The sequence below is a fragment of the Anopheles stephensi genome, chromosome 3, assembly GCF_013141755.1.
Source record: "Anopheles stephensi strain Indian chromosome 3, UCI_ANSTEP_V1.0, whole genome shotgun sequence".
NCBI classification, from domain to species: domain Eukaryota; kingdom Metazoa; phylum Arthropoda; class Insecta; order Diptera; family Culicidae; genus Anopheles; species Anopheles stephensi.
Window position 1 is genome coordinate 63176847 of NC_050203.1, and position 27223 is coordinate 63204069.

A 27223-nucleotide genomic window follows, 5' to 3' on the forward strand; every position below is an offset into this window, starting at 1 on the left:
GACAATCGCTCGGATCACACACTTCATGCGACTCTGCCAATGGACTGTGGAAATACGTCCAAACGCTTATCAGCCGAGGCCTTCGCTATTGTACAATGCTTCTTGCCCTGGTTGGCGCAGTTTTGGCACCGATGAAGATAAGTTTGTTCTAGCTGGTCAACCGAATCCAATAACAGAAGGCAAGCGAGCAAACTCCCAAACACGACCCACCTCTTTTGCAGGATTGTGGTGGACAAACGTTTAAGCACCAACCGGTTTGCTGAGGTTCGTTGCCGTTCTTGGGAAATGTGCGTTTGCCTATCTTCAAATTGGGCCTATCTGTGTTTAAAGCATGCTGAAGCCCGTTGAACACCATCGCTGAAAATTTGGTTTCAGTCCGCTAAGAGCTTTGACCGGTTGCCCGTTGTTTTTATTTTGCTGTGGGGTTGATGCGAAAAAAGAAGAACAATATAATAACACATGTTGTGGCAGAATCTTTTGCATAATTTACAGGAATATGTACGAAGGAAGAGCCGACGATGCTGAGAACTAGTTTCATCCGACACCGAAATGGAACGAAAGCCCTTGTTGACTTCACTTTCCCTACGTTTGACCGTTATGCATTTGCAAACTTGTGTGGTCAGCACTCAAACTGCCCAAAGTTACGTAGGCGTGCAAAATAACTGTTTCCTCAGGCCAAGCTGAACTGTACGCGCGGTTGGATCATCGCTTTTTCGTAACTGCCATGTTTGCGATGGCAAACGAGCCTTTTTGCTAACCAACCACATACCAAGTATGTGGTTAATCGGAAAACGGAAGTGCTCCGGGCTAACCCACAGGAAGATTTTTCATTACGAGCATTTCCGAATTGTTCCGCTGCGGAAGTATCCGCACTTGGGTAGCGCAAATGAAGATGAGAAAAAGTTTGGCCTATCCCTTATCATGTATGCTCATTAGGAGGCTACAGCAACCGTACAGCGTTTTCTGCGGGTTTCGGGCTAACAGATTATCTTTGGCTATGTTTCCTAACCAACAAATTTAACTCAAAATTAGGCAACATTTGCCAAAAGGACCACGAAGCCATTTATTTTATTCAGTAGTCATTCACAATTCATTCGCTCGATCGGTCGCCCTCTCGCTCCTGTTAAGGAACTGGAGTTGAGATACGGAAATAGCTCGTTGATGATGCCATATTCAGCGAACGAGTTGTGTACATCCATGAATACCGTACAAATAAAGAATCCCACAGCTTGAACCGTGAGCACATCAAGCCACCGGAGTCTGTGTTCACCGTGCAGGGTAGAGCAATAAATCCGACTCATCCTCAACTAGGCTCATTATAAATGAGCGGTTCTTGAGTTTTTGAGATTGTCGACTGTATATTGTAGTCCCTACAACGAAACACATGAAAAGGTTCCATATCCGCATCATTCTTAGCTGCGCTTGCCAACCGAGGTAGATAGCGATCTTTATTGGTTGCTGGATAGGGCAATGGTCAATCGTGATGTCGCTAGCTTATAGTTCGTTGTTGAAGGCAAAGCAGATAAAACAGGTAAAGATTGCGGTTGATAGATGGAGTTATTTGATATAAAACGAAAGTGTCAGTTGGTGAATGTCGTATGATTCTACATCAAGCGTATAAATTTATCACTTAAACAACATTGAACATACCAACTGAAATATGGAATACGTTTGTATGTATGATTTAATTTTTTCTCATAACTATAATTTCAACTTCAGTTTAACAACCATACTATCAGCTCGCATAATGTTTTTTCAAAGATCGGAGGGATGATATTCGACATGCTATAGCCTTTTTTATGCTATAGCTCATCCACAAACACTTCTATATGCTATAGTTCATCCACAAAACTATCACAGAACTCCAGTCCGCTTCCGACAAAGACTCTGTACGGTCAGCGTAGCATACCTTCGAAACGTAATGTATCCATCGCATCGCTCAACTATTAATGAAATTGACAAACAGCTAAAATTGCGTCATGCCATGTGTCCTGCATAAAGCAGATGCACGCACGCCATGATTGTGCCGTTGGGTGTTGGGCTTCTAGTTTACTTCGGTAACTCAATCGCTAATAACTGTGACCTTGTGTGGACGTCGCTTCAGCCAACGGTCAATCTTACACATCAATAAATGATTCTGACTGACTGACTGGTACGATAAACTCTTCGCGCAGCATATCACAACAACAGCATGAACCGTATGTAAGTGTGTAGAATATCCAGAACATCGTGTCAAGATAATTATTCACGAGTTATATTCCCCGACGAGTTCTGGAACGGAGCGACGGATTACATTATCATGCCTTGGTTGGTAACCTTGGGCGCATTGCAAGAAAACTGTCCGGAGTAATTATTTTAAACATTTAAACCTTCCAGCATAAAATGTCAAGCATGCACTGCCTGTAAGAGAGAACTCTTTTTCTTGCACGCTTGAGGTTAAAAATAATATTTATTTGTGTCTCATGATGGTAATGTATTCCGTAATTTCGTGGTTTGCAAACTGTTCAAAATGACAGTTGGCTGATGAACACGCAATCGTGTTGCGTGACAAACCATTTGCTCCATACGGAATGACCTTCCGATGCCATCACTGGATGGATACATTTCCTCAAGCAGCACTGAGTGCTAAAAATATGTGTTTGTTAATAATAAAGATATATGTCTCAGGGAAAAGAAAGACAACACATGGAACTGTACAGAAACGCACATTAAAACGGCCATTAATAGATGTCAAACAGAGAAAAGACTTTTGTTCAAAGCGTTAAGTCATTGAGTAAAAAATGGAGATTGAAAAGCAGGAGCAAGGAAAAATATGTTTATACCGTGCTCCACATCTGCACAACGCTGCCGCAAAACAATAGAGAACGCTACTCTATTAAAGAAATGTCTGTCCCGTTCAACACACATCCACTGTATCTAGTGTTTGAACAGGCAGAGCCAGAGTATGCCGTGGCCTTCTTTCGAAGCAAACATCATCGTCGCCACCTTGAGATGCTTCACCAGTTCAAGGGCTGCATCACAAGCGCTCCTGAGTATCACCTGCAAAACCGTTAAAGTAAAAGTAATGTGTGCGCTGAGTGAAAAAAAAGGCACTTCTTGATTGATGAATCCACAGGTGGTTCCCGACTGATTTTCTTCAGTGGAATCAGTTACCCTGCAGATTATTCTTAGGGTGATTGATTGGAAATTATTATTCATTGCAAAACGATGGCGGTGAGTTCCGTTAGTATCCTAATTACATTTTATGAGAAAGAAAAAAAAGAGATTATAAGGACCTACTTTAAAAATATGCATTAACGAATGGTCGCAAATATTATTTAAACATTAGCAACATTTCACCCAGTTTTCTGAACATTTTTTTTTAAATATAATAGATTACATTATTTAGCTTATTTCTCTAGTTATTTTACTTTACAATACACCGATATTGTTATTATCACTACAGCAGTCTAACAATTCGAGTACAAGTTTATTGAACTTTAACCAATCAGCTTGTTTCGCTCACGCAATATGTTACTTGAAACAAAATCGGAAATTATACGCGAACCATCAATTGGAAAATTAAAGGCAATCCCCACCCCATCAACAGCCACACTCCACTCAAAGCGATGCAGAAGCCCGTGTGCGTACGTGTGTGTGTGAAGCAAAGGTGTTGGAGTGTAGCGCCAACATCCGTCCAATATTTCAATCTTTACTGGGTTTTCCCTTTTTTTATTGTTCTGACTGAGAATCATTTCTTCACTCTGCCCGGAAGCAGCAGCTGAAATCGGCCAGATTGCTACACCCAGCTGGTGAAGTCATTTTAACTAATCTTTCCCGAGCTGCAGTTGTGCTGCTAATAGAAATGAAAGCAAGCATTGTTTCGAATCGGAAAGAACTAGAACGGAAGCATTTGGAAATATCTCACCGAAAGGTGAGGTGTAATAGTAATGAAAAAGCCAGTGGGAGCAAGTGCTTTCCCCATCTCTGCACATTCTGACCTGAGCCAACAGTGGCTTCTTTGGTTGCTTCCAAGGGAAACAAGAGAAGTAAGATAAATGAAATTATCAACATGATTATGCAATAGCGTTCGGAGGCTGCCCGTACAGCAGATGTTATTTATTCGACTTTAATTGTTGTAATTAATTTTTGCGCTCCCTCGTTATTATCTACTGATTCGCAGTTCGAGCTGTAGATGGAAGTCTAAGTGCGATGAATGTTTGCTACAATATTATTGCATTGAACTCTCCAAGCGAATTACAGAAAGTTAGCTATGTTTATTTACTTTTAGTTTGCTCGAAATAGTAGGCCTATAGGTTAGAGGTTATATACGTTCAATTTAAAATTGTATATAAAAAGTAGATAGCCGAATTCATGATTCACCTTTTGTACAATTAATAAAAACTTGTTTAAAAAAAAGGGTTTTTTGCGTTTTTATTTGTAGTAATTAATGAAAAGAGTGGAATCGATAACGAGATGTGCAAGTAATACAGTCAATGAAATGAGAAACCGGATAGTAACCTTCAATGTACGGAAACAATCAGTGCACAGACAAAAACATTTGCCGGTTGATTAATGAGCCAATTATTGTGAGCTTTAGGTAATATTATTTGTTTGCGTGAGTGTAATTGAGAAGAAAAAAAGTTTGAAAATAAAGAAATCACAAGAAGATAAACGAAGAGGACAAGTCAGTCAAAAACACAAGGCAAACAGAATTGCTAGCGCAATTTATAATAAAAGTTAAAGATACTGTCGGATTAATAATGATGAGTATTTAAATCAGTTATGTGACGTACAAAACCAAATTTAAACGTGGGATTTTATGTTAAGAGCATTTTTTTAGTTTCAAATATTTCTAGTAGCCCTAGGAATATTCGTGTATAATGATAAAATGGGGTGGTCCAGTGGCCGAAGCGATATCGGTCCCGGTCTTCACACGACAGGACCGAAATAACAATCAATTGAATTGAATGAAAGTTTATCCGTGGGAAATCGTGCTTATCGTAAGCAATCAAATTCTGTGCTAAAAGTGTGTACTAAATCCTACTTACAAACATTCAAACACAATGCATACCATTTCGTGCATAAATATTTCCGAAACACATTAGTTCAGGTAAGTAAAAATCGATTCCAATAGCAACAAAAAACCTACATGAATAAGGACTACCATTTACAATAGGATTAGGCTAAGTACTGCTTAACCAAAGTGTCTATGGCTACTTCTGTCCGAACTGCTCGAGTAATGATATTTGCTTTCCCATTATACTATTGTGAAGGTTCGATTGTGGACCGTGTATCGCCTTCGGCATACACCTCAACGGTAGCCATAAACTAAACCCAGCGGGAGAATACCGCCATTGCAGGAAGGAGGAGCCAATGAAATCATATTTCCTTATTACCCTGCGCTTCACCTCAATACCTGGATATCACAATAGCCCAGAAGCCCACATCGGTAGGCATTATTTACGAAAAGCTGTCGAAACGAGATTCTATGTGTGAAATGGACGGTCACCGAATCGAAAGTGGAGCAGTGGACAATGACAGGAAGATACGAAACACATTCATAATGTGCAAATCTTTATTGATTTTGGACGCAGGACATGGGCATGGAACGATGGCTAAAAGGCGAATAAGAGTTGTTTTAGTGATATAAATGGAGTTTACCTAGCTTTCATGTTAGGAGATTGTGGTTTGGTATAAATTTGAATTCTGGACACAAAATACACAAAGTTACCCACTCTTACAGCAATCTTTCAAAACACAAACATTACAACGAAACAGGCCCTTTTACCAATTTACATTTCTCACGCAGACACATCTCACAAACAAGGTCAGAAAGTTCTCCAGTACAATTTACTTAAGTCACGCTTGACGAACGGCGCGTTACATGGTTAGCCAATATGTCCCATTCCAGCGACGCTGACAACGAGGGTGACGAGAGCGTAGTCGAAATAAATTGCTTCCACCGAAGATCAGAAGTCAATTGCCTGGTAGAATTAAACGATCTTTCTTGCTTCACCGAGTCACGTCGGTGCCATTAAACAAATTTCAACCATCGGAACCACTGGTGACTAGGGATGATACAACATTTGACCTTCGATAAATCATGTGTGTTACTGATGTGTGTGTCTCGCATTGATTGGTTTGAAATAAAGCTAATCGTATTAACAGTGAAAGAACCATTTTTGAACTGTGATGAGCTTCTTTTTTTGAAGTCTTATAATTAGTTTTATAAAGTTCTAACAGTCCTGATAGGTAAATGTCGGTAGCGACATTAAAAAACTTCAAACAAAAAAAAACATGTGCAAACAACATTGCTAACCTTGAACGCAATCGACCACAATTATCATGATGAGCGGCATCATCATTAAAGCAAGCGATAGGATTAATTTTAAAGCAGTTCGAGCTGAACATTTTAAGCTGTACCACGCAACCCGCAGCTCAATGGCTGTGGCAGAGGGTAAACTGCCTTGGGCATCGATTTACTTATGCAATATTATCAGCTTAAATCAATAAATAACTCTTGAAAGCAAACAATAATATGCTCCCCGTTTCCGGAGGCGATAAATTATCGTATCTGTTCGATTGCTTTTGCAAATGGTATCCCCCATCTGCGTTGAATGCTTGGCATGCAAATGGTGCTATGACAAAAATTATTACGCACTGATGCACCGGCGACTCAAACGATAGCTTTTAAACATCAATTAAATTAATGTAAAATTATTTCAAATGATAGACCAATCCTACGGAAGTTCTTAGTAATCCTAAAATTTAGTTAAGCATAAATATTACAGATTCTTATAGAGATTCCTTACAGGCAACACCATGTATGAGCTGTGATGTTCAACACGCTAAATATGTGCATAACTAAACGACTTTCGTCATTATAACAAAGCATGGCCATTTTTTCATTTTTTAGTTATAATTGAACCATGTAGAACAACAAAGCTGCCAGAAAGGGAACGATCAGTGCAAGAGCATTAGGGAGAAAAATAGCACAACCAAACAGGTCAAGAGATTACATCCCAAGTGTTCAAACAGATGCGGGGCGAGCAGCCGTAGTACAGCGGGGTTAAGTGCAATGTCATCAGTTATGCTAATGGTCGGTCCTTCGTTAGGTTTTACGGGCTACTGATCTTTAGGTTTTATTTTCTCCTCTCTTTCTTAAGACATTATTGACGCTCGGGTTTCTTCTGCTTGGCCATTTTGTTGCTTTTATAATGAGAATGAGGACATGGTTTAGTTGCAAATAAAACCAAAATTGTCGTGCTATTAAATTTAAATGGTTACAAAAAACAGCAACGAGAGAAGAGTTATGAAAAGTACTGTTCTCCATGTTCATCCGTCTCTTTTGCATTGAAAGCCCGCTTTCATCTGTTCCGCGTTATCCAACTACATATGGAAACCTATAATACACACTAACTGACCTCAAAAATAGCAGTTCCTGTCATACTAAACATTTGTTGTTATGTAAAAAGACTATCTGGCGGTAATAATGGCCACTGAAAAAACATTCAACTTCAAACACTTCAAACAGTTAAATGTTTTCAGGTCAACGAAACATTCAAACATACGTCCTGCTTTCGCATCAAAACATTAAATGACGTACATTTTCCATGGAGCAAGGTAACTTACCAGCACCAACAAGCAATACCGCGTGACTATCTAACGAACTCGACCCATGTTGATGATGGTCCAGTGGGCAGGTCTCGATGATGATGGTCCACACCGATGTGTTCCGAACGCGACGCCGACGTAATGAAATTTTGTTTATTATCTAATAAATAACTTCTCGCCAACTGTTCAGCTCTGTCCACTGTCACTAAATGAGCGTATGAAGAAGGGAAGCATTTTGCAGACGGTCAGACAGATACCGTCCGACAGCTAGACGGTCAGCCGTCCTCCCAACCACAGCACCGGGCGTGGTCAAGCCGAGGTTTCTTGTGCCACACAGTCCACGACACTTATGACGTGTATGTTAGCGCCACCACAGTAAGCCACCTTCTCGCGCATCGAATCCAGCTGGACTGTGAGGATTCTTCTTCCCTTACCAGCTGGGCGGAAGTGGAAGCGTGGCGAATTTTCTCACTTCCTGACATACGCGTTGAAGCGCACCAATATGCCCACACACGTGCACATAGCCGAACTACCGCCGCACACGCTTGCTTGCTTACGCTCACGGTTGGTTAGGTTTTTCATTCATCCGCTATATTTTACGGACTCGATGATGGGAACCTACACGTTCCAAAACTGTCACCAACCTCTGCAACCGGGACGTCGTGATTGAGTGAACGTCTCACGCTTGACCTTTTTGGACGTTGCAGCAGTGCGCATGCTAGGGCCGGATCCAAGATAACCGAAAAACTGAAGGACGTTTAAAGAAACATCTGATATAACGTACACACACATACAGAAAGGTCATCTACATCGAAGTACACGAAGTAGGAAAATTATCGTGTCGTGCTAAACCGATAACCATTTGGTTCCACACTGGTTCGTGCATCATTTGGTTCACTTTCGTATAATGGGCCGCAAATAATGAGCTGATCGTGAGCAATTGGGTTAAAAGATAACATCTTTATGAATAATACGATGACGCGCTTGCATTGCTAGTAAAGTACTTGCTCTAGAATAAACTAAAACTATTTGAAAACAAATGACACGCACGGTTAGAGTAATTACTAATTGCTTTACTTTACACTTCTAAGGATACTGGTTGGTTTCGCAATTGATTGCAATATCTGCTCCATTCTTTCCTCGAAGAAATCATGTGTCCTCATATGTTACAACAATCAGTATATTATTTAGCTGTCTCGATGTTAAAATATATCTTACTGCGAGCAGAAGAACAGCGTATCACGGATGACACGACCGTAGTTGTTGAAACGCTCAACGCCACGCTCAACGCAGGTCACGATCTCGGGCAACAGATTGTCGTCCAGATCGAAAATGGCCTGCAGAGTGCGTTCCAGGTTGGACTGGGTGATTCTGGAGAAATAATCGTACTTGTCTTGAATCTGAGCTCCGACAATAGCCGAGATCTGCTCAGTGTAGTCAATCGCGTTCCAGTCGATGAACCCACGGACAACAATGTTCTGCAGCTCCGTCGAAGCAACCTGGGCGGCTTCTAGAGCAGCATGAACGTCGGCAGTACGCGAGGTGATCTCCACGTTGGCACGACTGGCACAACGCGACAGAGCCTGTCCGACCCAATCGATTTCAATTGCCCAGTTGGCGGTGGCCACATCAACGCAGCTAGCAGGAGCCGACGATTCTCCGACGAACGCTTCCGTATCTTCACGGATCCGTTCGACCTCCTCGAGAGCTTCGTTCATGCGGGCAATCAACCGACGGTTCAGCTCGACCAGCTGGTCACTCATCGAGAAGCGGACATTGTCGAACGTTCCCTCCATCAACTGGTGGATAGCTTCTGCCTGATATTGGATCTCCAACAGGTACTCCACGAACTCCTCTTGGCTTTGAGCCAGAGTCTACACGAAACGAAACAACCAAATACCATATAATCACATCAGTGTATAGAAGATTTCAATCCTTTAACAGACACTCACTTGACCAGCCAGGGCCAGCAGCAGACAAACGATCAAACTCTTCATGATTACTGATTTGCAAGTTTTGTCCTTCAGCGACAAGTTCCACCTCGGAGAGCGACTGCTTTCAAACTAATCCAAAACCGCGTCGTCCAATGTGGTTTAAAGGCTGTTACCGCTGACCGGATATCGTTTGAAACTGACCGATACGATCGCCCACCGTCTTATCGCCGGCACCAGCAATTGTGGAGCATTTTTATGAATTTTGTTGACCCTCCAATTTGAGCCCTTAATTTAATCTCTTCATCAACTGCCGCTTTTTCTCCTTCTTCCTGCACATACGCACACATGTGGCATGTGGTTCTTGCATCGAACCTGTGCACACTAAGCACCTTTATCGCCATCTTCTTTTCGGAACAGCCTCATTGCTTCGGATCCTTCCGATTTGCCTTAATCGAACACTCGCCGTTGATTAGGAAATGCTTACCTTTGTATTGGTAGGTGGCCCGCTTGTCTAATCATTCCCACGTTATTGGCAGATAGCACCAGAAGCACACATCAACGCGCGCGAATGGCATAGATAAATAAAGTAATATAGGGTGGAATTAAGATAATTGTGTCTTATCGGCAGAAACACTAATGACGAGACAATTTTCGTTTACTCGTGCTTGCATGCGCAAGCGAGAAGTTTCAATCACTGTTCTCTTCTTTCTACGTCGTCAATGAGAGATATTTCAGCGCCAAGGAATCTTACATTTTTTCCTTGAAAATCACAAGATTAATATTGCGTCAATGAGATGAGATAACCTTCCGGGATGAAAAAAAAAGACTTATGTAATGAACATCGTTAATCCCGGAATCAGCCGATACTTCCCTAAATCTTCTCCATGAGCAAGGTATTCGAATTGGGAAGAATCGTGCCAAAGGGAGAACCTACCCATTCGAGAAAATTGAACTCACGATTCGATCAGAGTTCAGGGCTGTTTGAAGGTAGACCAATTGAGGGCAGCGCAATTTAAGGGAATTAAAGCCACGAAGAAGATAGCAATGGGTTCTGCATACGCATATCTGTATAATGCGGAGGCATTTCACATAACGTAGTTGACCGAATCATCACGTTATCTTCACACCAAAAATATCACGTATCAAAAACAGTTTAAAATTCGATAATGAAACATTTTCCTTAATAATCATATATCGATCAATCGCTATGGGGGGTAAGGATTGTAGAAATAATTGTGAAAAAAAATGTGCCAAGAAACACAAGCAAAGCCACGTCAGCTGCATACCAAATAAATGTTTTTGGCTGATAAACTGTTGCGAACAATTTTATTACTTCCTCAATACTGACGCAACTGATAAGTGATTGAGTTACAAATCGTTGGATTATGTTACACAACCTCTTCAGGGATTTTCATACTGTTTGAAAGATAAAGATTTGAAAACATGTGTCTCATGCAGGTTGACTACGTGATATTGGTAAAACACACTTAAATAACAAACTCAAATGTAATTATTATCATTAAGCCTTTGTTTTTGCGGGTTTATATTACACAAAAACATGCACCAGTGAAGAATGAAATGCTACTTATTGCGAGCAGAAGGACAGCGTATCGCGGATAACTTGTCCGTAGTTGCTGAAACGCTCAACACCGCGCTGAACGCAGGTCACAATCTCGGGCAACAGATTGTCATCCAAATCAGCAATCGTTTGCAGAACGCGGTTCAGGTTAGGGTGGGTGATTCGGTGGAAATAGTCTTCCCTGTCCTCAATCTGAGCTCCGACAATGTCCGACAGCTCTTCGGTGTAGTCAATCGCGTTCCAGTCGATGAACCCACGGACAACAATGTTCTGCAGCTCCGTCGAAGCAACTTGAGCAGCTTCCAGGGCAGCATGAACGTCGGCAGTACGCGCGGTGATCTCAAGGTTGGCACGACTGGCACAGTTCGACAGCGCCTGTCCGACCCACTCGATCTCATTGCCCCAGTTGGCGACGACCACATCAACGCAGGTACCGGGTGCTGACGAGTCGCCAACGAATGCTTCCGTATCCTCACGGACATCTTCAATCTCTTCGAGAGCTTCGTTCATGCGGGCAATCAACTGACGGTTCAGCTCGACCAGCTGGTCGCTCATTTGGGAGCGAATATCATCAAACGTATTTTCCATCATCTGATGCACTTCCTCCGCACGGCTCTGTATGTCCATCAGGTACTCCAAAAAGTCGTTTTCGCTTTGAGCAAGAGACTGAATATCGATTTCGGGGGTCAGTTATCCGCTACCAGTCTTCCGTGCCACACGGGTTCCTTACCTGTCCGGCCAGGGCCAGCAGCAAACAAACGAACAAGCTCTTCATTTTGTACAATTGTTTAAGGAATCCAGCAGTCGTATGCCAGTCGCACGCACTCTCCACGAAACTAATGCTGCGGTTAGCCCGCGTTAATCAATTTATCGATTCGTTGGATTGGCTGCCAAAAAGATTTGTTATCAAATGATTAAGTTTTTGCTTTGCCATTCAAAACTTTTTCTGTTTTATTGCACCATCGTCATGCGCGAGAGGTCAAGATTATAAAGCCTACCAAACATTTTACAAAGATAAGACCCATCCGTTCAAAAATGTTTACGTTAAAAACACTTGCGTGTGTGCGCAACAACATTACGTACGTTCGCCCACCGTATTTATCATATTTCATTATTGGCTGCAATTCGGAACTTGCTACCGCGGATAAGCAACGGCCTCGTGAGGCAAGATTAGTTAAAACCTTGCGTTCGTATCGGTACGCCACAGCACACACTGGCAGGTGGTCAGGAAATGTAAAGCGTACCACCTATCTTATCGCTTCCTCCCGGTACGACCTACAGAGGGCAGGCCTAATTTATCAACCGATGGAGCAACGTTTAAACACAGGTAATTGATTAATTGATTGATTTTCAACAGATCATCGCCGGCCAAGTGAGCTACGCAATGATGCATCAAAATTCAAGTACGCACGCATACGCTTGTCGTGCGAAACCAACCAAACACTCGGGAGCGGCTTCGTGGGGAAATGTGAAAGTAATGCTCGCAGTGCGCTGTGAGTCAAGTTTAGTTTAACTTTCGCAAACCAGTTCCAGCGGAACGTTGCTACATGCGTAAGCGCGTTACATCATTGCAGCTACGCATAACCTTGACACTGAGAAGGTGATCTTCGCATGGTACGAACGTAAACTGTCTGCAAAAGTGCATTTACACATCTCCACTCCCACAGCACCGTGAGCACACCATCAATGTGACACACGTGGTATACGTGTTAATCGGTGTTTTGCAGTTAACACGATTGTATTCCACGTTATTAGTGGACACAAAGGCCGTATCTGCACGTTCGCATACCACACGGCCAGGTAGTTTAGCACATCGGTTGGTTACCATTTTCCTGGGTGGCCATAAGCTCACCATGCTTGACATGCATTTATTCACGGCTACTGCATACGATTTGCATTCATTAGGGACCCATCGACTATGCTGACAAAAATGTCGCTGTCAAAGGAAGCACGGTCGCCGCCGCGGCGAAACCTTCCCCCCAGGGAATCCGGACTTCTAATACGTGGTCGGCCGATCGGTTTGCAAGCGAATCAGTAACGAACTCTAATGCATCGCGCCGGATCCTGGCAAAACCAACCGCAAAGATGAAAGATGAAGATCGAGATACTCTTTATGGGGGTAATTAAAATTTAATAGGTTAGTGACACATTTTTATTCGCTAATTATAGACAATCTGCAACGTACCGCTCCGTACGGCAATGTCGTCTAAATGCAATTTAATAACGCTGTTCAATTGCATGTAATTGAATATGATTTGTATGAATCTTAAGGTGCCTTAACATTGCTATGCACATTAAGTTGTACCAAAAAACACTGGTTGAAAATATTGACGTTTAAGTCTTATAAAACAGAGGGAATTGTTAGCCTTTTTTCTAAAGCAGCCTTGTGGTTTGATATGTTTCATACACTAAGCAGTAGGTTGACACATAACGATAACTGCTTTTTTAATTCACAGAAGAACGACGTATCACAATAATATCATTTGCTTAATTATGCCACATGGACATTTTCCTACTCCTTTTACGCTTGATCGTACTCCTCCTCGATTCATCGTTCGGAGACCTAGAACACATTCCAATACTCTTCCACGCCGAAATTCGATTTTTGTTTTATGCTAATTTTGGTTCAGGGCGCGAAAAATGAATGCGATGATAGTTATGTTTGTTTCGTTTTTCAACAGATGGATGCTGAGCGTGAAGCGAGCGCGAATAGATTGACGAGTGTTGTGAATGGATTAAGAATATAAACGGAACGTAATTAATAAAGATACACACTTTTTTCGCTCTCTCCCCCTTTTCTCTAATGTTCCTAGCCCTTTCAGTTACTACAGGGAGACCGACCAGAAAACGATGGTGATTCTAACGATGTGCTGTGGGACAGTTTTATGAGTTCCAAGTGACAGGAATAACGATTATGATCGTCGTAGCAATCAACAACCGGATTGAACGTCGACAAGCGAGTGAACAAAAGCTGTTGCCTATGTTGGGTCGATCGATGAAGTCATTACGGGGCCGTTCATCATGTCTTTTAGCACATGTGCAAGGGAGCAAACAAATTGTGCATGGAGATAGCGCAATGATGACAAATCAACGAGTAGCTATTATATTACCATTATGAATAACTTTTGTTTCATTTTAAAAATTGAAATGATAAATTGGTAATATTTACAAACTTTTATGATGAACTTGCTACTAAATCAAATTTATGCATAAGAAACTCTGGAGAAAATGTAGCCCTAACTTTAACTCTACGTAACTACGATGATTGCATTCCTTCCCTGATTCCACACCGCTAGTTGGTTCCGAAATCAACAACTCAAAGGATAGACCGCCGGAAAAGGGATTAGCTTCCAGCTTGTTCCTATTCCGACGACGGGCAATGAATGTGCCATTTCTCATGGCACAAACTTTCCGTTTGTGCCTAAGCAACCGCCGGTTCGCCGATCCTATTGTTGATGAAAGGATCATCGCCCCGAGGGGTTTTGGGGAAAACTCGTACTTTTACTACGCGATCGCAGAAGGGAACGTGGCTCGCAGGTTACAATATACACTTCGCCAACAGTCGAGCACGGGGGTTGGTATTCGAAACAGCGGAATGTGCTGTATGGCCTGCACGTTGCCAAATAACTCGTGATACCTTAAGTATGCGATGTTCGTGATGAGAAACGCCACATAAGCGGAGGTAGTGAAATTTTTCACATAACACCGCCGAAAAGTGTGGTACTTCTACCGCGTTGGCTGTGATGTGCAGTGTGAGAGTTGGCCGACCCAGGGCCGCAACCGTTCGCTCAACTTTGAAACTAACCTGGAACAAATCATGGACACAACTTTAGCTTCGGGTTATTTGGTCGAAGAAATTTTACGTCCCACCACCCCGGTTAAATTTTGCTACCGTTCAAATATTAATGCAGAGTACAAGCCAAGCGATGGGACGGCATTCTGGTAGCGGTTGATGTTGCTAACACGGCAACACGGACATCAAATCTCATTTGGATCGTTTCCTAGTAATTTGGACCAGCTATCTCAAATGTATATTGAGAAAATGGCAGGCCACAAATTGCAGGCCAAGACTTCTTGAGGTTGTATTGAAATTTTCTATCAAATCTTTTAATTCATGAACACATATTCAATATTCAACATTACTTACAGCAAAGTGGAATATTTAGTACAATGACAGTTGTTTGACTCTTCGTAGGTAATGTAAAATTTACCTAGAAAATAGAAGAAGAATTTGAAATTAATATTTTGCATTATTTATATTCTTCAATTAACATAAGAATACCAGGATGTACAGGTGGAGAGGTTCTTTTTGAAGTTTTTATCATCAGAACTCCATTGTTATGAGTAATAAATACAAAACGTTTATAAGTTGTAAAATGGTAGATTTTTGGTAAGATAATTCATTTAACTTAACCTTCAATCTAAAGATCGAAACACTTAATCACCTGCACTTCAATCTTAAAATATGTGTTTAAACCAATACAATCTACTCTACGTGCCCATTAAAGCTGCAGACAACAGTTGCATCAATGTATCATATTTCGCAGAGAAAATCAGCTGCAATTTAAGATTTTTGATTATATTTTGCTCGGTCCACTAACATCTCACATTTCACGCCCTGGTTCAGTATAATCGCTCTCTGAATGATTCTATTGTTTCTAGTTTGAAGCTCATTCATGTGCTTAAAATTGAAAGGTCACCATGGATTCAATTGAACGCCACAATCATCCACTGAGTGCTATTAAGGTCATGCTAGCTGCTCATGCACTTGTTCGGGCACATTTACGAGCCCGGTTGCATCTCGAACGTATCGGTTGTCCAGCAAGGATATAACACTGTATGGTGGTTATTTGCATGTGTGCGTTTAGTTGTTTGTTTGTATAAATTATCAATTTATGCGCATTAAAGGTCAAAACGGTGGGCACCATTCTACACGCGCCTCAGTAGACCCCGATAGTTGAAGGCAAATAATACGAAACCGGACATACATATAAAACAGCGAAGCGTTTGTGGCAAATAAGAAGAATGGGGTAGGCTTTGGGAAATATTCAAAGCAGACGATCCCTGCCCATTCTAACACGGTCGGGAAACAACCCCCGCCGAACGCGATACGTCCTTAATCCTGTTTTGTTCGCCGGCATGGATGGTTGGGATGCGGTCAAAATGAATATTTAATAGCATTTCCAATAGTCCGGATAAGTGTTAGCCGGTTGAGCGGCTACCCAGTGAACTAGCTTTCCCTTCGTTCGACGGGGCGCGCTTACGCGAACCAATCATAATCCATTAGAAAAACATTCTCGTTTTACTGTTTTCTTTGCAGACTGCAGCAGCAAAGTGGTCTGTTTACAAAAGAGTTGATTTTCAAACCAAACTAATAAAGTTCTTACCAGTAGAAACTGTCGGCTAACGATACGGGCAGGACGAATAAAAAGAGATTCTGAGAATATCAAAATGAGGGATCAAATTGAGAAATATTCCAACTCTCTTCTTACTCCATGTTTTATTCGAACCGATCTCTCATTGTCCTATTGAAAATCTCATTCATTAAATAACTAAATCATAGTTTCTTACACATTCCATTCTCGCAAAAACTCAAAGAAGAACTACGCATTAAGTAAGCCTTTTTTCCATGGAAAACCAAACCATATAATAAAGTCGGTATATGAACTCGTAAACAAACACACCATCCCAAAAAGTGTTTATTTGCACAGGAACGCTGTCAGAGATTAATCTACCCGGAAAAAGAGTGTTTGATATGTTTTCAAAAACTTTTTCAGTTTATCCACTAGAACAAATGTGCAAATTTATTACACGTACAGCCCAACAATAAGGCAATATTCTGGTATGAGTAAATAAAGCACAACCACACAAACGATTTCTTCAAAACACCAATTGTTTTATATGAACCGTGAATAGAGTGTGGGTCGACAGCAGCAACCAAGAACAGAGAACAAGTGAAAGTAAAAATAATTTATTGTTTCGTAGCCATAAATATCTGCTTCAAGCAAACACTGAAATCTAGCTTTACTATACACGGCAGGGCGTAGCAAACTTCCCATCCTGCGCAGGAGTGTTTTTTTTCTCCACCCGTCAGCGATATTGGCGAAGCAGTGAAGTGTTTCGCGTTCTAGATCTTACAAAACCATCTGCACAGCACGGAAGGAACGAAACGCCAAATTCATGTCGATAGCAACGCTATCAGCATGCGAGTTCCAGCACATCGCCCGCACACATTCACGGCCAGCGAACGCACCGAAAGGAAAGTTCACGGAAGTTTAATTTCCCTTCCTGACAACCTTCCGTACCCTCCGTACGTCCGTTTTCCCCATACATACCTATCGTCCTTGCGTAGAAAGCACCCGGGAGGAAAGATTAATGTAGTGCAGCACCGTCACCACTCCCTTCGTGGCGCTATTTATTGTACATTCGAAATTACCGATGTGTGCTAATTAGCTGACGAAGAGCGCCTCCGATCACACCACCATTGAAAATGGATGACTGAAAATCTAAAATCCATAATACCATTATGCCCTTCCTCACCTTCTTGTCGCACGTGCTTTTGTTTCTTGGTAGTTTGATGACCCACTATACTATCATATGAAAGCACCAACCACAAAATAATTAGTGCGACAAAGCTAAAACGATGGTGGGCTTCATCAAGGTATTTCGTGTCCTCGATTGCTTAGTAAATGCCAGGGACATATAGAGTGATATTCTGTAGGACTCCAACTTCATGACATTTCGCCCAACATTTCTGACGTATTCGATACTTATTCAGCCGTAGATTGAAAGCGTAAGAAAGAAGGATCTGGATGCAATGACCTTCCAAAACTGCAATGCACAAATTAAGGCCAAGAACTACAAACAGCGATCTTGTTAACAAACCTACGAAGTTGTTCCAAACTTCAAAAGATGTTAAGATACGCACATGAGTTCAGGCTGTAAAGCATTCATACTGAGACTCGTCAGGATCGGTCAGTCCTGAGAGCATGTCATGAGAATAACAACCAGACGCTCTACCCTTTAAAGACCTTCAAGGTCTTCCAGAAAGAAATAGGCATTGTAGACAATAAGATTAGATTGGCAGACAACACCATTAGACTTGATTTGAAGCATGGATTCAATTACTACAATTAAAATATATTAAAATAAATTAGCTAACAGCCTTTAATACCAAATCGATGACAATCAATTACCGAATGCAAACGGACAACTTTAAACACACCAGTTTCATGTCAAATTATACAAAACTCATCTCCTGTCCAATGCCAGGCAACAGCACTGCAATGAATTTGCTATTTGTTTCAAATGAGCTAACAGCATAAATCCAAATCACGTCATTTGCGTGCGAACGCGCTGACGATAATTAAAAGTAAATCAAGCAATTATACTGCTACAGGCAAACGCCTTTGAAAGTTCGCCACCGAAACACCACCGAAACCGAAACTGCGGGATTATTAATCAATTATCGTCTGACGATCGGTTACGTTGTCGGTGTGCAAATTTTCACAACCCAATCAACCTCGAGGAGTGAAATGCTCTGATCTTCCACAGACTGCCGAAAGTATAAACGAACGCATCCAGTGGTAGTAGTACAGGCAGATTTTTCACGATTCACGGAACGCACCCAAACCCAAATCTACCGCACGTAGCGGAACGCGTCGTGAAACGAAGCGTCAAACATTGGTGCCTCGCCGGTTGCCTTTGGCTCCGGTGAGCGTTAAATGAGTATAAACAATCCACTGGGGGATAATTTAAATCCGTTTCGTTACCTCCGAGACCGGTGCGGCTTACGACGACGGCTTGCTGTGGGGGGTAGCTCGATTTAATAAACGTTTGCTGCGTGTCGTTTTGCGTTCAAGATTTACATTTTGCGTAAAACATGTAGAACGAACCGTGGCTTAGCTTGCGGCGTAAAACATACACAGACTTCTGATAGAATAATTATGCCAGCTTGAAAGATTTGACTCGGAAGGTCGTGAATGAAGGAATGGCAAATAAAAATTTAAAACCAAAAAATCTGATTCATTGAAAAGTATGCAGCAAACGCTGGCAAAAAAAAATAATTAAAAAAAATAAATAAATAAATAAATAAATAAATCACTGGAATTGATATAAAGTGCACAGCAAACAAAAATATTAAATAAACAAAACAAACTACTTGAAAATTCAAATATAAAATATCAAAGTTGCGACAATACAAACAGGTGACGTATCTCTAAAAGAACATGTGCGGACGTTACGAAAGATAACATTCCGTTCTACTCAGACGCATTGCTAAAGTGCTTAACACAAGCACTCATACACACACCCTCTGCAATTTAAACTAAACAAGCCGGAGCTGTTTTGATATTTCTCTATTAGCAAACGAGCGGTAGCTGTCAAAGCAATGCTTTATTAATGCTTAAAGCTATGATTTATTTTGAACTTCCCGCACCCGAAGCACCATAATCGATTTATTTGACATGGAGAGAAAATATTTGAACGAACGAAGAAAGAAAAAAACACACACATACACACACACACACACACACACACACCAGACACGATAACTAACCCGTGGCCTAATATGTCTCCCTTGGGAAAACCGCAACCAACCGAGATTAACAACTCTATTATTCAAAACCGAAGACCTTTAGCTTGCCTGCGACGATGCTTGCTCGGAGGCAACGGAGAAAGAATCTGCTAATAGTGCAGCGTGAAAATTGTCTACCGACCGTTTGTGACACTTCGCACGGCGTGGAGATCGCTCGGGGAAGTGGGGCCGGTCGTACAGCAAAAGTGTCACGGATGAAGGAAAATCTATCCATCAATTAAAGTTTAACCTTATTGAGCGCCGCCTGGCACGATTTGTCGCTTCTTTTGGGTGATCTCTAGAGGCGGTCCTGAGAGTAAGATGCTGTGGTAGTAAATTGTCGTTAGGCAAGCATCTCTTTCGTCGATCTCTTCGCTGAAGAGGTAGAATGCATAATTACTGGCATTGCTTTCACTTAAAATTATGTGACGTATAGTATGATAAAATTTAACAGAATCTATTCAAAAAAGTTATAAAAAATATTTTCAATAAGTTTCCCTTTAATGCATTGTTTGCTCAACCTTAAAAAAGGCACTTTTTACATCCCAGCCTATGTGCGTGATCAGCTGCATGAAAAACAAACGGGCACATTATATTTACAAACGAGTTTTACGCGTCATCATTCTGACCGGTTCCAATTTTACACCCAAACGAGCACTGCTTTGAAGGCGGATCTCGTTGCATTAATAATTATAGGGTTTGGGTCTGGGAGTCGGCTTTCCGGACCACACATGGCTGATGCACATCGATCGTTGTCATACGATGTCATGCGTCTGGTGGCACAAATAGCAGGCCCATACGCTAAAGTCATTGGTGGAAATGAAAATTATCGCTTGGAATACTGTACGTTTCGTAACGAGGGGAGGGTTCGGATTTCGTTACTTTTCACGTTGAATGTGTTCTGCACGAATTCATCTCTTTCGGTACTATCTATATTTGGTGTACTGAACGCCTTACATCCTATCGGTGCGTTCATCAGTGTTCACTCCGCCTAGCGTTCATGTATGGTGTAAAGCGTGTTGCCTATCTCAAGGCGCAACAAGCGTTCATATTTTTCTCCTTTATTGTGTGGAATAATCACAATTAATTTTTAAATATTTTAAATACATATTCAAATTAAATTAATCAAACAAATAAATATACTTTAAGCTACTTGAATCTTGTTAATTTGCTAGCTCATTGAAACTGATTCATTTTCTGTCTCGTTAACGCTAACAACATTTCAATTCCGCTACGAACGGTTATGTTTTCTCAACAATATTGTCCGGAACGGAGACGAAGCATTGTAATTGTTTATTTCGCTTGGTTGAATTTTAAACATGCTAAAGGCAAATTAATGCCGAGTATTGATATTTCGCTAGCAAACTGGCATTTGCTCGAAGAGAAAACACATAATTATTCTTGCGCTGCAAAATACCATCCCATTTATTGCTTCCGGCATACGCCCCCTCGGCAAAGTAAACCATTATTTATCAATTGAAAATTCAATCACTCGAATACAAGAACCGCTGCTAACATTTATAATGCGAGCGCTATTCTGTTCTAGGAACGAAATTAATGATAGCAATCCTTTGTCGAAAATTACTCAATTTACAGTAAATTTTACACCCCATTTGTGCTGTAACCCCTACGTCTTAACAAAATGTACCACATCGTCACGGGCCTCGCACAACTCAATCACGATGGCAAAACAATAAATCACACAAGGAAAAAGTATTTGCACCTTTAACTCTGCGTTGCTGTTTTCTGATCTAATTTTCCGTTTTAGCTTCTCCCAACCCCAGACACCGCAGCCGCTGCCGGGATCGTGTAATCACAAAACTGACACCAGCAGCAGCACGAAAAATACATTTCTATTATGCGTCTCAAATAACTCCCGTGCTCTCCCGTGCACCACTGAATCGAACTGAAAAGTCTCATTTCATTTCGGTGGAAAATGTGAATGCCAGCCCACTTTCGGATTGATTTATTTTTAAACCACTCAATATTCCTGGGACAGCGAGATCAACATACCCCGGGAACCGGGAGTGTCATCGCTGACAAACGAATCACGGCGCGGCGGTGGCGAGTGTGGTGACGGGATGTACATGCATGAAACGACAAAACTCGAGTAGTGATAAAAAAGCAAACCAAACTTCAACGGGCCGTCGTTACATTGTGCATGGGCATTTCGAGCTTCAAACTGTGCGCGGAAACGTACGGTTAAAGGCGAGATGCGAGGGTCCAGCTTCGGGGGGTGATTTCACCCACCATGATCGAATTGCAATTTACAGCATATTCCGCACGGACAATTAATCATTTTCAAGTGTCATCAAGATGGTTCTGGTTTCTATTTTCTTTGTCGTGCGTGCGTTTTTTTCCGTTCGTTTTTCGCGTATTATTTTACCTAACAGTCCACTTGTCGGATAACGTTTTCTCGTTTTCACGCGTAGACAATACGTTAATGTCATCCACAAGCACAACAATAACACCACGAGCGCGAGGCGAAAATCATCGAAACAACGAACCATTAGTCAGATTGAGCTTGTTTTTCCTTTCGGGTTCCCGTGAAATCAAACGTACTTGTACTTCTCTTTTGCTGTTTGCTTAGCATGGGACCGTGTCATGTACCGCTTACTTTTCTTTTAAGTTTCAGTGGCATTTTTTTAACGATATTGTTTCGCTCGTCGTTATTCTCCCATTCCGACGCCGAGCGTAAAATGATTTATTTTTCATAACACATTTCGTGTCACACGTACTGACGGTGACAACAAACCTAGAGGAGCGAAATGATCAATTAAATGTACAATTTCAGAATTATTGTTTTTTGGTTTGTAGTGGAGTACAGAGGTACGGCCCACATAGTTTTCACCGTGCTCCTAGCCATATGCATCAAACAACTTTATCGTTCTGCTACTTCCGAGTGAACGATCAATTGAATAAAGCGTTGAACCGTGAAGCAGAACGTTCAAAGATGCCGTCGTTCCGGATTTTTTCATGTTGGACACTTTCACACAGTTCATAGCATCGTGGTGTCATGCAGAATTATTTCTCTCGGCCTTAACCCGGCAAGTAAAGGGTGGTTATGAAAACTACTATATCCATTTAGGATCGATTTCGCCGTATTAAAGTTTTTCAATTGGTGTGTCATTTGAACTAACCAAGGACAAGATAATCGAGGAGAGTAACTCGATTCGAGTTAAAAAATTTAAAATGAAAATTGGTTTACCATTATTATATTGCTAACTTTCCTGTCAACACATAAGACTCAAATGAACATAACAATAAAAAGTATACAAACAGAATTATTGTACACAGCATCAGAATAAAGTCTCATAAGGACGTGACCCCTATTCGCAGAAGTATGTAGATACACGTAAATGATATAAAGAAAGCCTTGTAGAATGCGTCTTTTCGAGGTTGTTTATGCAACTGGATGTGTGTAATCTATTAAAGGAACAGTCAAATATGACAGATTTCTGATTTGAATACATTATCTCGTGCATCCAATCGAACGATATTAAAATTAGCATTAGGAACTCGTCACTTAATACTACGAAACGGCATTTAACGCTTTTCCGTACCATGGAATAAATTTATAAAAAGAAATGCTCCTGTGGCACATCATAAAGCGGCACATCCAGGGCACATATTGTTTTGCTTCTGGGAAAAGGGTCAGCAAAGGTTGTGTTGCATTGGATGTAAAAATTTTATCACTCTCGCAGGAAATGTGCAAAGCCGAAGCAATATCCTCAGATAATGCTGACGAACGCTTCGCAAAGGTAGACGTGTTTCATGTATTAGACGGAAAGTGAAATGAAGCTCTCTCTCTCTCTCTCTCCCTCCCTGTGTCACGCACCACTTGTGCTGTATCGGTCCTGTCCGTGCGGGAGTTCCAAATAAAGCAGCACCACAAAAGTGGACCGGTGTCATAAACGGTACCCAGGATCCTTCATGAAAGCCGCACCGAACCTGGGACGCACATACAGCACACCAACGCCGTGATGCTTTCGCTTTCTACTACACTTTCGGCGTGAATATGCTGGGCAATAAATTTGGTCGACCGAGCACAGGTGCTGAAGTGGACAAAACCAAGAAACAGACGAAACTTAAAAGAAAACTAAACCAAAAAAAAAACGACATCCTGCTAGGAACCGATCCGGCAGACCAGCTTGTATTGCAAATATTTATGAGTAAAAGCGTTTTCCGGATGTCCGTTGGCAGTAAGTCATGAAAATTCATTCGAAACGATTCACTATTCAGACACTAGAGCACAAACGTTCTTAAGTTTTCTGTGATTCCCAGGTGAAAAATATTGCTTCAAAAATAATACTAAGGAGTTTTACAGTTTTCATGAACTTCATTCGTTCATTCCCCACCACTCCCAACCCCAAAGACAAGAGATACTCAACATACTCTTTTGCTTGCTTCAAAACATTATTCCAGATGTGACAAATCACTAAACCTTGTTGAATGCCAAACAGTCAGCTATCTACGGTACGCTGGTTCCCGTTTGGTAGGCTTTTTCAATGAAATCCCCTATCCGAAAGCAGTATTAGTTAAATTTGAATTTTAAATGTAACAAACACTTTCTCTCTTCAACTTTTGGACAGCATTCTTCTTCTTTCAAGCGACATTCGCGGTATCGTCAAACATCCATTTTGTTCTGGCCTGAAGCAAGAACAAAGAACAGTCCACAGTGCGCGGAGGAAAAATACAGTAATTGTCAATTTACAGCGTTGCCTAATCGCTTTCCTGCCGATTTGTTCCCCACGCCCTGCTTGTTATCTCAATCATATCCAAGCGCATGGTACCTGCAGCCGTATCCTATTGGTGTCGTGTTTTTTTACTTTTATTTGGTTCCATCCGTGTATTGGATTTTTGCTTGTTTTCCAGCCAATTTTATCGCCGCCAAAACGCAAGATGCCCGATCTGATAATCCGGCCGAGGATGTACGGAGGGCACCGAACGATGTATCGAATGATGCCTGTAACGAACCATCCTATCGCGCGAGTTGGTTTGAAATTCGACGCTCGTTTGCTTGCAACCGGTATGAATAGGCGGACGTGAAATTAATGGTGGGAAGCCACATTTACGAAGGTCGAATTTAATCTCCATGAAATGATAATTTCGTTAACGAACAACAAACGTTTCAGTGTAACAAGCCAATTTTCTGCATGATTAGCTATCGAAATTTACTTTCACAGGTGACTGAAAATTTTACAATCAGTACCACTCGATAAGATATTCTGCCCGCAAGATTATGAATAGAATGGGATCAACAGACATATGGACAGCCAGTCGGAAATCGAACAGAGACCACCTAACCTTTTGATGACCTTTCGTATCGATTGGTACGCTTTGTGTGGTTATGTTTTTTTTTCTTAAAGGTTTCTGTTTCCGGGGTTTGGACCGGGGTTAAAGGCAATTTAGAGCAAAAACATCGAACCTAACCAACATGTCTATCATTTTGTAATCCCTTCTTTTTCCCTATAAAAATTTTGATATTCCTAGTTGAATGTGCTGCTTCGGCATATATGGCTGACTTCCAACAAAATGTCTTCACTCCTCCTAAACACCACTCTTCAAAGTCCAAATGAACGATGCTGCAGGGAAGATTAAAACGATTCCATCTTTCATTGCAACCACGAAAAATACATTAAACTTCTACTCATTTACAGTCGCACCGCTTTATCAGTTCTTTCGAAGTTTGAACAGGTCAACCAAGCCAACGATACACATAAAGTGTGGACCTCGCGAAACATGATTAACTCGTCACCCGTCGGTCAGTCACAATCGAATAACTGTCACCCGTCCCGTCTTCGGTGCTCGGGGCGAATGCTGGCAAAAACCGCAGACGGCATTATTACGAATTTCTTGAATAAATCGTTCTTATGATGGCCAACGGAGTGCCAAAATGGCCGTCCATTTTAACATTATCCCTGGGTAGCAGACAACGATGGGAAAGTCTGCATCTTGTCGACAGCTCCATAATTCCACGACTTGGACTACTCTTTCCATCCCGATACGTATGATTGAACGTAATGTGTGCTCTGCGAGTCCACGCTAGTAGTCCACCACGGCAACTAGGACTGTTTGATGGCGAGAAAATTTATCACCAACGAACATTAGTGGGCCCCTCAAAAGGACATTCCAGCCCGTTCCACAGTGAGTGCAGCAGCTATTTGAAACGGATTAGCCATCGTGAGTAGAAAATTACCGCCGTCCAACGAAAGTTACGCCAAATGCGAGGATATTTTATACCATTTTGCGAGAAACTTTGCCACAGGAAGGGATGACAGTGTGTGTGGATGAAATTTGGTACATGAAGCATTGGGTCCATGGGCACACGGAATCACATTAGAAATCGCATGAAATATGCATCTCCGTTTCCACTGGTGGCGTACTAATTTAATCATTAAAATTATATTACCCACTCATACAGCCACTGGTCGGCAGGGCTTTCTATCGCATAACGCTCGCAGACAGCAAAATTTTCTGGGAACGAAATTCCGTTTATCCTTGTGATGCGTTTATGATACTTTCATAACTATTCCGTACTACACGTTACTTTACCAGAACGTTTAAAAGCCTTTTAGAACTAATTTATAGTACAATTGTTAACGGTGTCAACCTTGGTTAAGGTTATTAATACAATGTGAACAATGGTTCGAAAAAATCCTCAACAAAATACCCCAAGCAAACGTGACTTACATTACAGTCTGAAACCAATGGTATCGCTAGAAAATACGAATGACGCAAGCCGGCGAGTAGGGTTTTGTTATGTGAGTCTCATAAAAATATGGAATTGCACTTACACATCGTGCCGGTGCTAAGTGCATCGCAACGCCAATATTTGTTTTATCGACCAAACAAACCAAGCGTCAAGTGTTGCCCTAACACACCATTCCGTGTTAGAATCGGTCACCCTCAGGGCAAGATTTTAGCAAACAGTGCGAAAAATGAACACACAGGTAGCTAGCATGATATGGACGATTTCAAACAGCGTCAGGAAAATGGAAAACTAATGTAAACTATTTCTTCAAATATTTGAAAACCTCTTAACACCTTACGATCTGCACATTAGTAAATATTTTACAGCTTGATAAAGAATAACCTACCAGAAGAAAATGTGTTTTAATTATTTGTAATAATTTCTAAATAATGTTGTTAAGAAAAGAATACATTTGTATTAAGACGTCAAACGAATTTTGAATTTTCAAAGCAAGCCCTTTAGACAATAAAACAACCATTCCAACATCCATTCATTCAGCATAAAGAATAAACAATATCCCCAATTTTGTTCTGTAACGTCTGCCGAGGTGTCCAATAATTTATTACCATTCGTAAAAGCTACCACTGATGGTGTTTGATTGATTTTCATAGGCTCATAAATAAACGCAATGTGCGTTTGCGTGTACTATAGGTGTATAGAGCAATGATTTTCGACCATGAAATGTTCCAAAGTTTATTCTGTTCGCAAACAAAAACAAAAAAACACAGCAAAGCTTCTCTCGCACATACGCGAGAACAAATAACGCGATGCGGAAAAAAAACCCC

The 27223-nt window shown here is 41.4% G+C and overlaps 3 protein-coding genes across 8 annotated transcripts in view; all 3 read right to left on the minus strand.

Moving 5' to 3' along the window:
- The window catches only part of LOC118509871 (RNA pseudouridylate synthase domain-containing protein 2-like), a 174573-nt gene that overhangs the window by 53328 nt on the left and 94022 nt on the right, over window positions 1-27223 (minus strand). The gene's annotated exons all lie outside the window — the stretch shown is intronic.
- LOC118509872 lies at window positions 8649-9747 on the minus strand. The gene is made up of 2 exons (XM_036051100.1): window positions 9549-9747; window positions 8649-9470 (listed from the first exon to the last, which is right to left on the minus strand). The coding sequence occupies exons 1-2, from the start codon at window positions 9591-9593 to the stop codon at window positions 8811-8813; spliced, it is 705 nt and encodes a 234-aa protein (XP_035906993.1). The 5' UTR covers window positions 9594-9747; the 3' UTR covers window positions 8649-8810.
- On the minus strand, window positions 11038-11990 carry LOC118509873. The gene is made up of 2 exons (XM_036051101.1): window positions 11840-11990; window positions 11038-11775 (listed from the first exon to the last, which is right to left on the minus strand). Exons 1-2 carry the CDS (start codon window positions 11882-11884, stop codon window positions 11116-11118), a joined length of 705 nt encoding a protein of 234 aa, XP_035906994.1. The 5' UTR covers window positions 11885-11990; the 3' UTR covers window positions 11038-11115.